Raw genomic sequence first — 19331 nt, 5'->3', positions numbered from 1 at the left:
CCACGGAAACCATTGTTGCTGTTGGGAGCCATGTGCTCAGCTCGAGCCCTTAGCGACCCCATGCACAGAAGAACAAAGCACTGCATGGCCCTGCTCCATCCTCACAATCATTCTGACACCCGAGCCCATTGCTGCAACCATGGACATCAATCCCTTATGTTGAGGGCTCCCCTTTTCGGCTGCCCCTCCACTTTACCAAGCACGATGTCCTTCTCCAAGGACTAGTCTCTCCTGACAATATGTCCAAAGTATGTAAGACGATGTTTTACCATCCTGCCCTCTAAGGAGGCCTCTGGAAATATGTCTTCCAAGACAGATTGGTTTCTCCTTCTAGCACTTCATGGTACTTTCAATAGTCTTCTCCAGCACCACGATTCAAATGCACCAATGTTTCTTCACCCTTCCTCATTCAATGGCCACCTTTCACATGCATATGGGGCAATGGAAAATTCCATGCCTTGGGTCACGCACATCTTAGTCCTCAAAGCAACATCCTTGTTTTCAGTACGCTAGAGAGGTCTTGTGCAGACTTACCTAATGCAACACATCCTTTGATCTCTCGACTGCTGCTTCCATGAGTATTGATTGTGAATGCAGGCAAGATAAAATCCTTGACAACTGCACCTTTTCTCCATTTATCATGATGCTATGTATTTGTACCATTCCCCAATTGTCTGCTGAGGAATATTGACTGTATGAGTTGCCTCAAGGTTGAAGGGGTGCAAGATCAAACAAGAAATGGCATACCCCTTGCCCCCAATTTGAAGATGGGAAATGCTCATTAGTATATTAAGAATTTATGAGAAGCCCATAATTAAAGAAGTCCATTGGGAGATGAGCATCTTTTTGGCAACATGGATATTCCTTTATCCCACTTGCATTAGAGACATCTAAAGAATACATTTGGCACAGTGAACACTAATGACCAAGGAGTTGTGAGAGGACATCACACCAAATGGATGCAAAGGTCATTAAAAGAAGGAGGAGGAGAAACCAGAGAAAAGACCAAGGTGGATGTCAGCAAAGACTCTGAAACGTTCACTTGAATGTAGAAAAGCTCATGCAACTGGAATGAATAACTAAAACAACTGAGCAGAAAATGTCCGATGGTAGCTTTAGAGGACAACTTAACCATTATGACGGGTGCATACAGGCTGGGAGCTAGAAAACCAAAAGGATAGAGCAAATTCTGCATTTCTCAAGCAGAAAGAACTGAAGAAAACAATGACATCAGGCCATTGTAACACTGAAGGATTCTACGGACAAATATTGAACAGCACAGGAAACGTCAAAAGAAAATAGACCAAATACATAGTCAATGTACCAAAAAGAATTGGTCAGTGTTCAATCATTTCTAAATGTAGCATTTGACCCAAAGCCAATGAAATTAAAAGAAGAAATCCAAGTTTTACGACTGGCATTGAAGAAAAACAAGGCTCCGGGAACTGATGGGATACCAAGAGAAATGGTTCAATTCACAGATGTGGCGCTGGACACACTCACCAGATAATGCCGTGAAATGTGGAGACAGACAATGGAATAGAAAAGATACATCGTGTGGTGCATTCATAGAAAAAGTGACCCAAAGGAATGCACAAATTACCAAACCACATAAGTAAAATTTTGAAGAAGGAAATTCAAAAATTCAATATATAGGCAGGGCGCTACCTGGAATTCAAGGTGGATTCAAGAGAACCTGGAATCAGGAATATCATTGGCTGAAAGCATGGAATACAAGAAAAGGATGTTTCCTTGTGTTTTCTTGACGATGCAAAATAATTCAACTGTATGCATCAGAAAAAACTATGAATGATATTGCAAAGAATGGGAATTTCAGAATATGTTGTTGTGTTCCTGCAGATCCTGTATAGAAACCAAGAGGCAGTTGTTCAAACAGAACCAGAGATAATGCATGGTTTAAAATCAGGAAAGGTGTGTGTTAGGGGTGCATCTTCTCCCCATGCACTTATCCAATCTGCATGTGAACAAAGAATCTGAGACTTGGGACTCTAAGAAGAAGACGGCAGCATTGGGATTGGAGGAAAGCTCACTAGCCACCAGATGACATAATCTTGCATGCTGAAAGCAAAGACTTGAAGCACTTAATATTGAAGATCAAAGACTACAGCCTTCAGTGTGCATTGTAATTCAATGTAAGGAAAATAAAAATCCTCACAACTGAACAAATAAACAATATCATGCTATGGGGAAAAAAGATTGAAGTTGTCAGGGATTTCATTTTACTTGGACACGCAACTAACACTCAAGGAAATAGCAGTTAAAAAACGTATTTCATTGGGCAAATCTGCTGCAAAGATTCCTTTAAAATGTTCAAAGTAAAGATAGAAGTTTGAATACCAAGGTGTGCTGGGCACAAGCCTTGGCATTTTCAGTGAACTCATGCAGGAGAAAGGTGGACCAGGGAATGGAGGCAGTTGAAGTATGATGCTGGTGAACAATACTCAATATGCCACGGACATGAACAAATCTGCCTTGGATGAAGTACAAGCGGAATGCTCCTGATAAGCAAGGACATGGAGACTGTCTCGTTCACTCTAGACATGTGATCAGCTTGGAGGGCTCCACCCCTGAAGGAGAACACCATGCTTGGTACAAAGAGCGGGAAATAAAAATGAGGAAGATCTTCAAAGAGATGAATTGACACGTAGTTGTAACAACTGTGAGAACGGGGCCGTTGTGTTCTTTGGTACACCTGGTTGCTGTGATTCAGAACTAAATTGATGACACCTAACAGTAGCAAGAGGCACTGGACAGGATGCCAGACTGGTGAGCACCGACACCTAATCATGAAGGAAAATACCAGGGCCTCTGTCTTATACAGGTTTACATATTTGAAGCCTCTTCACTCATGTTGATAAGAATTGGCAAAGCATCTCTATGTAAGCCATCATCTGCTTGCTAAAATGATGAGACACATTAACTTAAAGCCTGGCAGGCACACTTCCTCACAGCTTCCGCAGTTCAGTAGCGAGTAGGGTTAGCAGGTCAGTGTTGGTCCAAAACAAGAACATCTGGGTCCCAGACAGGGGACTGCAAAGGCTGGTCCATTTCTTCAAGGCCACTTTTCCAATCAGGGAGCTTTCACAGCTCCAGAGCCCGCCATAAATATATAAAGCATTCTGGATACAGGAACACTCCCTACTAGGGTTGCCAAAGTTAATTTTGTCCCACACACATACTTAAAGTAAACACTAACAACTCATTTTTATCTGAAATTAAGTTTTAACATCTGGTATTTCACCTGGCAGTACTCTTCTCTAGAGAAACATCGATTGTGGGACATGCACACATCGACCTGACCCAGCAGGTGGGACATAACCTTGCAGGAATGAATGTGCCCTTCAGGACCTGGAAAGCTGTCCGCGGTAAGCTCTAGTTTGCATCTCTTCAGTGCGGTGTTACCGGTCTGTATCCAGGATCCCTTTGCATGGCACAAGATATATATCTTTTTCTACCACAATAATGTAAAGTTCATACACAATTCTTACGTTACTTAAGAGGAATGATTTCTGAACTACAATATTGGCCTGATTTATTATTATTATTCTGCTCATTATCTGTCCATAGGCAGGTATAATGTATCTCTTTGAAACTTGGTTGCATTAAATTCTAGAGGCTCTAAATCATTGATATTTTAAAATTCTATGATAAAAACTAAACTAAAGTTTTCCTTATTCTTTATGCCTAACCTGAGATCATGCCAGCATAATGTAGAAGCAGAAGAAATAGGCTCCAAATAAGGGAAACTATGGGACTAAGTACAAGATAATCCTTATATATAATTAAAATTCATGTACTTCAAATAAAATAATGTTATTTCAGGTTTAACTTGTAATTTACATATTTCATAAATAAGAGCTGTGATTCAGTACTCCTATATAACTACAAATACCCACTATTTCTTAGATTGTCAGCACCAAATCACTTTTCTTTCAGACCACTAAAAAAGCTGCTGCCAGTTACCTCGCTTGCTTCCTGCATGGTAGTGTGAAGAAACTACAGGGCAGTGTACAGGCCCGAGGAAAGCTGGCTCTGCTCAAAGGGCAAACCGATCCCCTGCAGAAGATTTTCCAAAGAGCTTACTTCAAATAGCCCTACAGTTCTCTGTACAAAGAGTCTATCATGCTAATTCATGTTTTCTCCAGCTAAACTAATTTGCCGCTATTAAAAGCAGTGATAATTGTTTTCCTCTAGTTAAATACCATGCCACTTTTTATCTCCATGCCAAGCATTACTTTCAAATAATTAAATCACTTCTGGGAGTGGGAGCAATGAGACAACTTGACCACCAACATCTTGGATACAACATTTCAAATGAGAAAACTGAACAAGAATTGTAATAATAGGGCTGCTAGTTAAAATGCAGTACCCTCAGTCAAATAAAAATTTTAAATTCCAAATTTAGGATATACTTACAACAAAAAAATATTGTCTATATAGAATTAAAATATAATTGGCCATCTTGTATTTAATTTATCTGGCAGCCTATGTGAGCTATAAAATGTAACTTAAATGCGGTATTAGCCAATATTCATCTGGTTTTTTTTCTAGTTAAAACACATTTCTATTTTGTTTTTCTACTAGAGTGAAGAGATTCTGCCCATTAAAGCATATCAATAAATTAGTACATTTATATACAGAATTTTCCTTGTCATTAAGATCCCTTTGCTGGTGACAAAATCAAATTAACATCATCTTCTACAGCTCATACAATCAGAAAAGACCACCATTTACCTACCTGTGGGTAATATATGAGAAGACCATAGAGTAAAATATTTCTTTTTTTCACTTCTTTTGCAAGTTCCCTGATTTGCCTGAGGTCTTCCATTTTCTCACCAAGAGATACTGAGTTGTCAGCAACGAAATGCACCTGCAAATTAAAATAAATGGAAAGCATTGGAATACTGCTCTCTGAATTTCCACTGGGAAAAATGTATATAGATTACACACACACAGACACTAAAGGAGCTCAAAGCATGTAAAATTATCCTAGTGCAATGACTTTTTATTAGTGCAGCTACTGATGGTGTGGTATGAGACTGAAAGTAGTGGACTGACTGAGGACATTCTCCTAAACTCTGAGCTACCAAATAAACTACTGTACACGATTCTACACCTCCTAGACTGGGGCACAGCACTGCCCTTTGGGAACACAGCCGTTATCTGTCCTTTTAAAACATAAAATCAAGGAGACAAAATCTTAGCTTGACAAAATAGGATTCAAATCAATATTCTCTTTTATTAGATGTGAATATCTTATGACATCATGAAAAAAAGAGTATGAACTCTAGGTATTCTGGTTAATTTTGTGAAACGTAAGCCTGCATTTTTACAGAATGCTACTATATTCATCCTTCTAAAATATACCTACTATTTTTGGGTCCCAGGGGAAAATGTACTTATCAGTAAAACACATTAAATGTTGACATGAAGTAAAAAACAAGGTGGGGCAGAAGGTTGCAAAATGATCATAACAACTCAGGAGAGATGTAAATGTGTTTGCCTTCAAACAAATTTACTGGCTGGACAGCTTTGAATTGATTGAAATAGAGCAAACTGTTTCATCGGTTTGAGTTATCAAGATTTGCTTCTAGCAATATCAAGTAGTATCCTTTGACATATTCTTGTACACATCGCTAATATTCTACATGTAAATTACAGCAAAAGAATATTTTCCATTTAACATGCTATCCCCAATACAGTAATCCCTAAGTTGTGATGGGGTTTGACCTAACGACTCATCATAAGTTGGTTCTGACTTCTATAGAATACATTTCTTTATACTCTTCATTATTATCTTTTGATAGTATACTTATAGACCTGATCTTATTTATTGTTTGGGGTTGGCATGAGAATGCTGCCAACATCAGCAAATCATATGCTGCAACATTGTATGTAGTACATATTATTAGTAAGAATATGATATAGGTGTACATACACACACATATATAAAGGATGATGTCAAGTATGGTTTATTGTAACTTCTTAAGTCAAAGACTGTCAATTTCTCATGAAGAAATACAAAAGATATGATACATCTTATCCATAAAAAATATCTCATTTTATTCTAATAAAAAAGCTAACAAATTTAGGAAGAACGGCAGACTAGGCAGACATATCATCCACACCTTCTACAAGGAAGAACTGGGAAACCAAGCAAAAGGGATACAGATGAAAGTCCTGGGATGCAGAGCTTCAAAGGGAAGGATACAGAGGAAGAGACAGAATGAAATCAGCAAACCAAGAGCCATATGGCCCAGTGAAGGGTCAATGGACAGGGCTACTGGGAATTATTGCAAGCAGTATTCTAATTGAGGGAAGAACTAGGTAGCCGAACTTTAACCCAAGACTACACCAGAACGCCGTCCATGTGATCTGCCCTCCGACGTAGCAGTGATCCACTGGGAGACACTCACCCACTCAGAAAGCCAGTCAAAAATTTTTTTCATTTCTTCCACTCCCCCACTTGCCCCTCACTTCCATCACTCCCCTGTAGGTTTTGTTTGTCTGTTTGTTTCTTTCTTATTCCATGGAGAGAGCGCCCTGCAGCAGCTAGTCAGCAATGAACCCTCCCTTGGAAGAGTACCTTGGAAGAGTACCTGGTTCCCACTGCTGTCCTCTTCAGCAGCTACCACAAGAGCCAGTATTGTTCCACGCTTGTTCTTTCTGTTGTCCTCTTTCTTTTAACTCCTTCTGTTGGCTCTTCAGGAGCCAAGATGGTGTAGTGACTGATGTGATGGGCTGCTAAACTCAAGGTCAGCAGTTTGAAACCACCAGCTCCTCCATGAGAAATGATGAGGCTCTACTTTGAGAAAAATTTACAGAAACCTACAGCGGCAGTTCTACTCTGTCCTATACAGGCAGATTTACAGCCTAGGAAACCCATGGAGGCAGGTCTACTCTGTCCTGGATGGTCACTGTAAGTCAGAATCTACTCATGGCAATGAGTTTGAGATGGGGTTTTTTTGTTTTATATTTTTAGTGGAAGCACAAGTTTAAGGCAACAAATGTAAATACCAGGAGGCTTCAAAAACATTGTAGAAAATGGAATTACAAGATAATGAAATATTTTCATGAAAATTTGGGAGCTCTCTCAGACTATAACAAATACAACCCAGCAATAATATATAAGCGAATACATAGACTGACATGAAGCTAAATAGGAATGGGTAGACACATGAGATATATCTATGTGGTAGTTAGGGATTATGCCAACTAGACACTCCTGGATAGGGGTGTAGTTAAACCTGTCAATCAAGTCACAGTCAGATGACACCTTCTCGATGTCATCAGCCTTTTGTATAAGAGTCTGGTGAACAAAGATGACCCCCCCCCCCTTCTCTCTCTCTCTCTCTCTCTCTCTCTCTCTCTCTCTCTCTCTCTCTCTCTCTCTCTCTGATTCTCTGATTCTCTGCCACTCTACCCTCCTCCTCACTAGGACTTCATTGGAACTCTGTGTCTGTCTCCAGGGGTGACCTACATGGGGACCTGGGAGCTGCCAGTGCCCTGCCAAGCTTCCGCCAACCTTTGGCTCCACGTGACTGTGCACCTACAGGCCTATGATGTTCTACTTCCTAGTTCACCATTCTGTGTCAGCATATGGCTACATGAATATGAAAGTGATTCATGGACTAGCATCAGATGTTTGGACTTGAGCTGGACCAGGCTGGGACACCTTCCTGATACATACATACTTCTTGATATAAAGACCTTTTGATCCATACACAAGTGTTACTACACTTGTTTCTCTAGACATCCTGGCATAACATAATCCACAAATTTTTGTTGATTTATTTATCTATATATCTATTTTAATAGGTGCTATTCCTTGATATGTACCTACATTTTCTACCAATATATCCAGGAATATAATAAAACATACAGGGAGGAGTATTACGAAAACTTTTTCATATATCCTTTCATTGGAGGCGAGTACAGCCCCCTTATCACCATCCATACATCCATCCATTGTGTCAAGCACATTTGTACATATTGTTGCCATCGTTTTCAAAACATTTTCTTTCTACTTAAGCCCTTGGTAACAGCAACTCCTTTCCCTCTGCCTTCTCCCATCCTCCCTCTCTCATGAACCCTTGATAATTTATAAATTTTTTTCATGTCTTACACTGTCTGATGTCTCCCTTCACCCACTTTTTTTGTTATCCATCCCCCTGGGAGAGGGTTATACATAGATCATTGTGATCAGTTCCCCCTTTCTTTACTCCCCCTCCCTTTCCCCTCCTGGTATCGTTACTCTCATTATTGGTTCTGAGGGGTTGATCTGTTCTGGATTCCTTGTGTTTCCAGCTCTAATCTGTACCTGTATACATGCTCTGGTCTAGCCTGAATTGTAAGGTAGAATTGGGGTCATGATAGTGGGGTGGTGGGAGCATTAAAGAGCCAGTGGAAAGTTGTGTGTTGCATTGGTGCTATACTGTACCCTGACTGGCTCATCTCTTCCTTGGGATCCTTCTGTAAGGGGATGTCCAATTGTCTACAGATGAGCTTTGAGTCTCCACTCAGCACACCCCCTTATTCACAATGCTCCCTCTCATTCACAGTGATATGATGTTTGTTCTGAGTGAGTTAAGAAAATGTTTAACTCATACTAAACATCTTAAAAGAATGAGTTGTTAGGTCTGCAGGAATATCAAAGTCAATTCACATAACATAAAGATAATGTTTTACACCTTACTTTAGTAAGTTGCTGCTGGGACCTTAAAAGCTTGTGAGTGGCCAACTTAGGGATAACTATTTTTCTCTTCTATCTGGAGCAAATAAGAGTGAAGAAACCAAACACGTTAATGGAAATGATTAGTGAGAGGAACCCATGGGTCATATGAACTCCAGCCGTCATGGCTCTGGGGGCAGAAGAACTAGATGGAATTGTCACCACTACTGGCTCGTTCGAAAGGGGATCATAATAGAAGATCCTTCAGAAAGTGAAAAGAAAATTTGGAAAAAAAGAAAATTTGGGACAAAGCTCAAAATCATAAAACAGATCAGGTCTAACAGAAATTGATGGAATTTCCAAAGTAATAGTCCATAGATGCCCATCAATCCTAGAACTTAAGTTACCCCAGTGTCTCAACTTGCAGCCAAACAATGCAGACCTATAAGATAAACAACAACACCAGGGAAGTACACATCCCCTAGGACAACCACTACACGAAATCAAAATGGTAACATTAGACCATAAGGCTCAGAAGGCAAGAAGAGATAAGAAAGAAGACAAAGAAGGAAACAGATGGAAAAGTGTTGTTACATTATGAAGACTAACCTCAATGTCACAAAAAAGTGCATATGAATTGTTGAATAGAATACCATTTTCCCATATATTTTTACCCAAACCCCAATGGAAAGTTAAATGCATTGAAAATAAGACTCCGCTTACTCTACTATTCAAAGCTACCAATGTCTTCACACTTGTCTCAGAGTAAAACCCACAGTTCTTCAGAGCAAGTTCATTCCGACTCTTATAGACTCCTGGATGGTGTGAGATTATCCCGGGCGGTCTCTAGGCTACCCTCTCTGTAGCAGCATGTCGCCAGGTCCCTCACTAGCAAAGCCACTCTTGGCGGCACAGCCAAGCTTCTGATAAGCAACTGAGCACATAGCCACTGAGTACTCAGCTCTGTCAGATCCTGAACAAAGTTGCCTCCATCGTTCTCTCAACTTCTCCATTTCTATTCTCCCATTCAGTCATCTCACCCAGACCCCAATCAACTCTTGGTGTTCTTCAACTGACAACTATGCTTGATGTCTTGGGATCTTTAACAAGCTATTCTTTCTAGCTGGATCATTCTTCTCAGAGATATGTTTGTATCACTCTCTGGGTGTCCTTTAAGAAAAAGAAAGAAAGCACATTTAGTTCTGTAAACTAATTGCACATTCAGCATGTGGATAGCTTCATGCTTGTGTGGGTGGGCAAAGCTCCCAGCATCCAAGGGCAGGAAAAGGTTCTCCTGAGCTTCATGTGTCTTCAACACTCAGTTTAACACATGCTTTCTATTTGTCTAGTAGCCATTTAATGTGTTCCTGTTCCCAGATGAATTCCCATGAATTTTAAATTTTATTTTAAAATGTGAGCTCACTTGTCTCTGAGGACAGGTACACTAATTAAAAGATATTGCATAGAGACCACAAACACTTTAAAACATCAGGAACACACCATAACGTCACATTTCCCACTTCCTTCTCATCCCAGTTTTGCGCTGGGTCTGGCCCAGGCAGCCCCCATCTCCTCACTGGCTCCTCAGGAAGATAGAACTTCAAGACCCCCATTTCCAGCCTCTGGTGATGATAAATGACCTACTGAAGTATGCACCTTCTGCCCCAACATTACAAGAAGCTTATCTCTCCAGACCAAGGTTGTGCAGCCCCTGTCCCAGCACTCCAGGGAGCAGGTTGGCAAACAACGAAGGCACTTTCCAAGGATCACATCCTGACTCAAGGTCCTGCAGCTGCAAGCAAAAAATCTGCCTTCTTGTCATTATATAGCTCCCAAGCTCAAGCCCTATATGACTCCCAACGCCTCAACGACAAGCTGCAGTTTCCCTGACCTAACTCGCTGGGTCTCAGAACCCACCCAGGACATCAAGATGCTCCTGTCACTTTTGCTGCAATCGCTTCCCTCCAGGGAGCTCTTTCCCTACCCTAATAAAGCCTCTCTTAACCTCATGTTCTTTGTCTCAATCCCATCTCCGTTCAGTGTCTCGTCTTGACCTCTCAATCCCAAAGTCCAAGTTCACAGGAAAACCCATTCGGAATTTATGTCAGGAGGCAAAATAGAAATTCTGCCTATTTGACTAAGAAGAAAGTCGATTTGTGAAGCCAAATTATCCACCAAATAAGGTAATGCTTAATGCCCACCAAAGTGGAAGTAAGATGTCAGAAAGAAAGTGTTAGAAATTATCAAAAGTTTGAGTCAGAAAGGATTGGTAGATACATGGCCAGCCCCACTATGAGACATGACATCCCTCACTGATTCATGGCCCTGCAGGGGACAGCACCAAAGAAGACACACTGTAGGAATTGCACCCCATCTGATCCCGCCACACCTAGGCCAAGCACTGGGGGAGTGCAGCGGAACAGCAAAAGAATGGAGCGGCAGGATCCACAGGGAATGCTGAAGGTGGACTTTGGGGCCAGGACGTGGTCCCCCAACAGACTGGACTGGAAAACACTCCTAAAGGCCAACAAATGATCCCTGAACTAACTACAAACTTTTCTTTCTTGTGTTTTCTTTTGTTCTTTGTCAGTGGTTTGATGTTGTTGTTTAGTTGTATATTATTGCTTGTTTTTGTGCATGTTATTCTCTCCGCAGGTCTGTCTAAATAAGATAGGCTGAATGAACAATCTGGAGGAGAAAACAACAGAACTGGCAGTTCCAGGGGGGACATGGGATAGGGGGTGGTGGGGGGATAGGAAGTGGTGTTAACAAACCCAGGGACAAGGGAACAAGTGATCCAAATTGGTGATGAGGTAGGTGTGGGAGGCCTGGTAGGGCATGATCCAGGGTAATATAACCAAGAGGAATTGCTGAAACCTAGGTGGGGAGTGAGCTTGATAGTGGGACAGGAGGAAAGTCAAGGGAAATGGAGTGGGGAGCTGAGAGGCAAAGGGCATTTATAAAGATCTAGATAAAGACATGTACATATGCAAATATATTTAAGTATGAGGATGGGGAAATAGATCTATGTGCCTATATTTATGGGTTTAGTATTAAGGTAGCAGAAGGACATTAGGCCTCCACTCAAGTACTCCCTCAATGCAAGAATACTTTCTTCCTATGATGCTCACCTTCCCGACACAACCGCTGAAGACAAAGCGAGTTAATAAGCAAATTTGGTGAAGAAAGCTGAATGGTGCCTGGCTATCAAAAGCTATAGTGTCTGGGGTCTTAAAAGCTTGAGGGTAAATAAGTGGCTATCTAGCTCAGAAGCAACAAAGCCCACATGGAAGAACACACCAGCCTGTGTGATCACGAGGTGCCAAAGGGATGCTATCAGGCATCAAAGAACAGATCATATCATGATTGCTGAGGACAAATGGGTGCATAAGCAAATGTGGCGAAGAAAGCTGATGGTGCCCGGCTATCAAAAGGTATAGCATCTGGGGTATTAAAGGCTTGAAGGACACCAAGTGGCCATCTAGCTCAGAAGCAACAAAGCCTACATGGAAAAAGCACACCAGCCTATGCGATCACGAGGTGTCAAAGAGATCATGTATAAGGCATCAGAACAAAAAAATATTACCATAGTGAAAGAGGGGGAGAGTGCAGTGTGGAGACCCAAAGCCCATGGGTCAGCCACTGGAGATCCCCTTGCAGAGGGGTCTAGGGGAGGAGATGAGCCAGTCAAGGTGTGATATAGCACTAATGAAAAATGCAACTTTCCTCTAGTTCCTAAATGCTTTCTCTCCCCCACCTCCCTTATCATGATCCCAGTTCTACCTTGCAAGACTGGCTAGACCAGAGGATGGACACTGGTATAGATAGGAACTGGAAACACAGGGAATCCAGGGCAGATGATCCCTTCAGGACCAGTGATGTGAGTGGCAATACTGGGAGGGTAGAAGGAGAGTTGGTTGGGAAGAGGGAACCGGTTAAAAGGATCTACACGTTACCTCCTCCCTGGAGGACGGACAACAGAAAAGTGGGTGAAGGAAGATGTCAGACAGGGAAAGATATGACAAAATAATAATTCATAAATTATCAAGGGCTCATGTGGGAGGAGGGAGCAGGGAGAGAGGGGGAAAAAATGAGGACCAGATGCCAGGGGCTTAAGTGGAGAGCAAATGTTTTGAGAATGATGAGGGCAATGAATGTACAGATGTGCTTTACACAATTGATGTATGTATTGTGATAAGAGTTGTATGAGCCCCTAATAAAACGGTTTAAAAAAAGGGGTTCTTTGAATCTAACACAATTGATACTAAACAATACCTACATATGTGTACAGAAAAGCAAATTGTATGATTGCTTCAAATGTCACTTTTCACAAGAAATATGAAAGTAATTCATATTTGGCAATTTTCTAAGTTTGTCAAAATAATAGCTTATTATAAGAAAAAAACTTTAGAAAACTTTTGAACTCACTTAAACTAAATATATATATATATTTTTTTATTAATAAAAATGTTAAAAGCCACTGACATCAAACTATCTTATTACAGAACATATTTAAATCAATGTCACCATGAAAGTAAAATATAATTCTCATAGAGATTAATTAATTTATAAAGTATCATGGAAACTTGTAGCAAATGCTAACAAAATAAAACTTACCAACAAACTACAAAGAAGTAGGTTGAAAAATAAAAACATACTGAAAATTGCATTTAACAATGTTTAAAAGTTTGAAATATAATTAATAAGTAGTGCTTTGCATTAACACATTAACTAAGCACAAGTTTTCAGAAATATTGTTCCCAATTATACAAATAATTCAAAAGCAAATGAGTTCCATAAATTCAGTACAAATGTTTCATTATACATTCATTTTGTTTCAGAACTTCACTTAAATATTAAAGAAGTCTCAAAAGTAAAACTTTGTATTTTAAACTTTCAACAGAAAACAAAATTCACTTTTAAAAATATAAAAGAAATAATAATAATAAAATAAACATATCTTCTAACTAATTCACAAGGTAACTTCTTTTATAAAACTTTTTTTCTACTACTGTATTATGGAATAATTATTTTAAGGATAATATACATCTGTAATTACTTTAAATAATATCTGAATCAGATATAACAAATTTTAAATTCAGAAGTTGAAAACTACCTCAATAATTAATAAAAAACATTAATTTTTAAAATCAATTTATTGGGGCACTTACTGCCAAACATTTTCTACTTGAGCCCTTTGTATAGCATCTCTTTTTTTCCCCTCCCTCCCTCACCCTCCCACCCTGGTGAATTCTTGATTAATTACATATTGCTGCTTTTATTTTGTATCTTACACTGTCCATTGTCTCCCTTCACCCACCTTTTTGTTATTCGTCCCCTTTGGGGTAGGGGGGTCTATATATCCAACTTTATGATGGGCTCTGCTTTTCTACCCCTTCCTTTTCCCAGACTAGCCCCCTACTCTCATCATATCACTACTCCCAGTACTTTTCCTGAGCGGTTTATGTATCCTGAATTCCAAGTGTGGAGAGCTCTTATCTGTATCAACATGTGCTCTCCAGTCTAGCCAGATTTGTGAGGTAGAATTGGGTCATGGTGGTGTGGGGAGGAAGCATTCAGGAACTAGAGAGATTGTGTGACTCATCGGTGCTATCCTACATCTTAGTGGAATCATCCCTTCCTTATAACCCTTCTATGCTGGGATATCCAATTATCCACAGATGGATTTTAGGTCTCCACTCCAATCCCTCTCATTGGCATCAATATAGTTGTTTGTTTGGATCTTTTGATTCCTGTTCCAAGAATATTCATAATGCAAACATTCATAAGCAAAAACAATAGAGATACAAAATTAACTCAAAAGTCTTCTGAATTACTTAAAATACTGAACAAAGAATTATAGAAACAGATAAGGAAAGTGTGCTCCTTTGAAAGAAAGTGGAAAAACAAAGTTGTGGTTGGTAGTCGCCTTGGACTGGGTTGCTCTACAACAGAACGTATGACGTCACGGTCCTGCGCTATCCCCACAAGTACCCTCCTGCCTGCGTCCACGGCTGCAGCCACGGTGTCAGTCCATCACCTTGAGGGCCTTCCTCTTTCTCACTGTCCCTCCACGTTAGCAGCAGGATCTCCTTCTCCAGGAACTGGTTTCTTTTGACAACATGTCCAAAGTATATAAATCCCGCCATCTTTAACTCTAAGGAACACGCTAGCCATACTTCTCCCAAGACAGATTTGTCTGTTCTTTAGAAAGTCTACGATACTTTTATTATTCTTGCCCAACACCACAATTTAAGTGCATCAATTCTTCTTCCGTCTTCCTTATTCAATGTCCAACTTTCCTCTGTCTATGAGGCAACTGAAAATATCGTGCTTGGTTGAGGCACACTTTAGTTCTCAAAGTAACATTCTGCTTTTCACTAATCTAATGAGGTCTTGTGCAGCAGATTTACCGAAACAACATATCTTTTGATCTCTTGACTACTGCTTCCATGAGCAATGATTGTGATCCAAGCAAAGGAAAATCCTTTAACAACTTCAACCTTTTCTACATATATCATGACATGACGTATTGGTTCAGTTGTGAGGCTGTGAGGAGTTGGGTCTTCTTGACATTGAGTCATACTCCATACTGAAGACTGCAATCCTTGAGCTTCATCAGCAAGTACTTCAAGTCCTCCTGACCTTCGGCAAGCAAAGTTGTATTCTGAAAATTGCAGGCTGTGGATAAACCTTCCTCCAATCCTGATAACACATGCTTCTTCATATACTGAAAACAATAATCTTAGAGAAAAAATACAGTACTAAGTAATTGTTTGCCATAAAAGATCACTGATGTTTTGCTTTGTGAGCTATTTTTATCAAAGTAAGATACTAATCTAATAGTTTATTTCTAATGGGGAAAAGAGTTCCCTATGAAGTTATTGCTACAATTTAGTAATTACCATACACAAGATCACATATGTGGTAGTTATATAATCGTTTGTTAATTTGAGTGGATTCAGAGTGAAGGGGTGGAATTTATTTAGCCTGTCAATCAGATCACAGCCAATGATGCTTCTGTGTGGGCATGGCCTTCTCCTGAGGATTCTATATTCCTCCTTGGAGGCGGGAGACACTGTAGCACAGTTCACTCTCTGGGAGACATTGCAGCTGACAAGACACATGGAACTTCACTAATGCCCTGAGGTAGAGGAACTGAGTGGACACCCTGCCAGTGTTCAGATGCCTCTACTGTCACCAGATCCACAAGACTTCCACTCACTAGCCTGTGATCCTCCTGCATTCGGCATCATTGCATGTGTTGTGTGAGTCTGAAGAGGAATTTACAGACTGGTACTGGACAGATGGGTTAATATCTGACTTAAGGGCTTAGACTGGACTGGGCTGTGATGCTTTCTTAATGTGCAATTGCTCTTGTATACAATGCTCTTTCTTATACACATATGAGTCTCCCTGGATTTGCTTCTCTAGTCTTCCCGGACTAAAATTAACACTAAATATGAAAGAACGGTTCATCTTTGCATAGAGTTCTAATAGAGAGCAGAAGACTAGAACATCGAAATGTATATACTATTATGACTTGCCATTCATCTCACCAGTTTTAACTGATTACTTGTGTTTTAATGCGTGTAATGAAAAGGAATATCCATTAATGCTTCAAGTTACAATATCAAGCCTACAGAAAATTTAGACCTGCAGTAGATAAAATTATAGAACATGTGTTTTCTAGGCCTTACATTTTTATCAATTACATCCAAAACATATTCCTAACTAAAATATGAATCAATATTCATTGTGTGAAAATAAAACACATACAAATTGGAGATAGATCCAGTTTTTTTATTCTGGCCAAAATAGAGTAAAGGGGAACAGATTTATTTCTAACTGTAAAAAGGGTAATATTTATTTATATTTGAAATAACTTCTTAAAAATGGGAGAGGGGGAATGAAGCATAGTGTTAAAGATACCAGACATAATGTGATGAAGAATAAGAATTTCTGAGAGGTAGGCTAACAAAGTAGGTTAGTCCTAGATTTCCCCAATATAACATCCTTGGACCAGGCTCCAAAGAACCATGTAAGAGTGAATCCTCACTTCACCTTCAAAAATTAGAGACGGAGGTGAGAGTCTCCTCCGGTCAAATGTGGAAAAGAGAGAGATGCGCAAAAAACTGGAGTTCTTCTGGGTATCATTTGTGAGAAAACTCTCGGAGGAGAGTAAAGAAGCATCCAAGAGGATCAAAGGGAGGAGAATTGATACTCGTGGGAATGGCAATAGTGCCAATAGCCAACTTCATAAATCTCAGAGCACTACATATTAAGAAGTATCTTGCCTTGGTTTGGGAGAATAATTAGTCTCTTTCTAAACCCTACACTAATTCGAGGCCAAAAAATCACAAAGGCAAGGCCTGGGAGGCTCAAACCACTTCTAATGTGTGAAAGGGAGAAATAAAACAGAAGTACACGAATTATGAAATTAATACAAAAGAAAGCAGAAAATTGGGGGTGGGGGTTGGAATGACACAAAGACTACATGGGGAAAATAGAAATCAAAGAGCAGAATGACACAGATTCAAACTGCCACATAATTATACATGGTCTAAATAAATTAAAAGGCAGAGATGGTCATGTTGGGTAAGAAATCAAAATTTAATTACAAGCTAGTGACTATATCCCTATAAGAAACCTACTTTAAATATAGAGGCAAATAGGTTAAAAGTAAAAAGTTTAAAAATATAGACCCTTGATAGCATTAAGCAAATTTAAGATGAATTCCTTACCAAAGAATAAAGGATATAAGAAAAACAATTCTTACTTTTCATTAATGTGTTTGTGAATTTTATACTAAGTTTAGGTGTTGTTCTCATCTTTCATAAGTAAAATATTTCAAAGAGAGAAAATTAGAATAAGAATTTATAGCATGTATTAACCCTAGTATGTCTCGTATTTGTTTCAAGTTTATTTGGTCTGTCTGATCTACAACATTAATAATTCACTTTCTGTGTTGCTTTTTGCTGCTGCTTATAAGAAGAAAATCCAATAAAATAACTTATCTGTGTCATGAGGCCATGATGATTAACATTATGACACTCTGTGATTACCTGACATGTCACCTAGATGCTAAGATTAATTATTAGCCTACCAGTTAGAGCCAGATATAAATTCAACTTAAGAAATATGACAGTGCATATAGCCAATGTAGTTAGTTCAAAATGTAGTTTAAAAATCAAATAAGTAAATTTCTGTAATCTTAATAATAACTGAAAAATTGACTTTAAACTTTGCAATTTAAATGCCTGAGGCAAAATTGCAAGCAAAGTAAATACATTTTTCCTCTGTCCTTTCTTGTTCGTTCTTACCTGCTTTCATGAGCTTCCTAAAATCTGATACCCTATACCTCCATTCTAATTAAATGCTTCATATCACAGAGGACAATTGTTCCACACTAGAATTCTCTTTACTCAATTTCTATGTTCATAGTTTTGCTAACTACCAAGAAATAAAAGATTATGAACTTTTTATTACTTTAGGTCAGAGTTACGCAGAAAGATTCTAAATACTCTCTAAAATATTTGGCATCTTTTTTCTCTTCACTCTCATCATTGGAAAGACTATTAGAGTTAAATAAAAAGTACATAAGTACTTTTAAAATGTATAGAAGTACAAAAATACTTTTAAAAAGTACATATAAAGAAAATTGAGATATTAGACCACCTGTTCATTAACATTCATTGGTATCTGCAAGATACTGTAACCCAGCATTTCTTAGAATACATTTTAACACACTACAAACACAGCATTGATTAGGCTTTAGTCATACACTCCATTCGAGGGACTGGTGTTGTTGTTTGCAGGTCATGTCCATGTCTGAGTGTACACTGACAAGGTAGCTGCATTCATCACACCTGTGTGTGCTGAGCTCAATTAATGATCAGCCAGAGTTAAAGAGCATCTGGTTGACACATGCTCTCATCAAGAGCAAGCTGAGTAACAACAAATGACTGAGCGAAGTATTACATTATGGGGATACATCATAACCTTAGCGTTTATTGGGTACTTGAGATACCTTTCATTTGATTTCATATTTAGGACAAAAGCATAGGCAGTTATCAGCTACTATTACTAATTATATTTAATGAAATGTCTCTTCACACTTTCAGGCTTTAAATTCACCTTCTTGATGAGGAAAGTCAGATTGTGCTGAAAGTTCTCTTCTTCAAACTAATATCATAAGTATCTAACAATAGGTCCATAGCCTACTGCACAGTGAAAACAAAATGCAGAAATAAAATGGAAAAATTATTCCAACTATTATCCACTATCCTTAATTTCAAGCACATTTGAAATTAAATTAAAATAATATAATAGTTGCACTAATTAAGAAAACATAAAAAACTATATCTAAGAATCAAAAAATTAAATTATAGCTTAGAGAGACAATTGTATTTACTTAACATAGTAATGTTCTATTTAGAATTTATATGGAGACTCTTCCTTCAGTAAAATTATTCCTCTTTAAAAAGTTTCAATACCACTCTCTAAATTGTTTTTAAGAAAAAAATTGTAGCTTAATTTAGGATAGGGGAGCACTTCAAGTCAATGCTACCTTTCTGGTAAACACAGAAAATATTTTCTTTAAATAATAAATACTCATTTGACATAATATATGCTCCCT

The 19331-nt window shown here is 38.9% G+C and overlaps 1 protein-coding gene across 1 annotated transcript in view; it reads right to left on the bottom strand.

The window, feature by feature from the left end:
- The window catches only part of CRPPA (CDP-L-ribitol pyrophosphorylase A), a 304763-nt gene that overhangs the window by 137853 nt on the left and 147579 nt on the right, over positions 1-19331 (bottom strand). Inside the window, exon 9 of the mRNA XM_075558343.1 lies at positions 4760-4891. Within this exon, the coding sequence (XP_075414458.1) occupies positions 4760-4891 (132 nt within the window). The remainder of the gene's footprint in view (positions 1-4759; positions 4892-19331) is intronic.

The sequence above is a fragment of the Tenrec ecaudatus genome, chromosome 9, assembly GCF_050624435.1.
Source record: "Tenrec ecaudatus isolate mTenEca1 chromosome 9, mTenEca1.hap1, whole genome shotgun sequence".
Lineage (NCBI taxonomy): Eukaryota > Metazoa > Chordata > Mammalia > Afrosoricida > Tenrecidae > Tenrec > Tenrec ecaudatus.
This window is presented reverse-complemented; position numbering and strand designations above follow the sequence as displayed.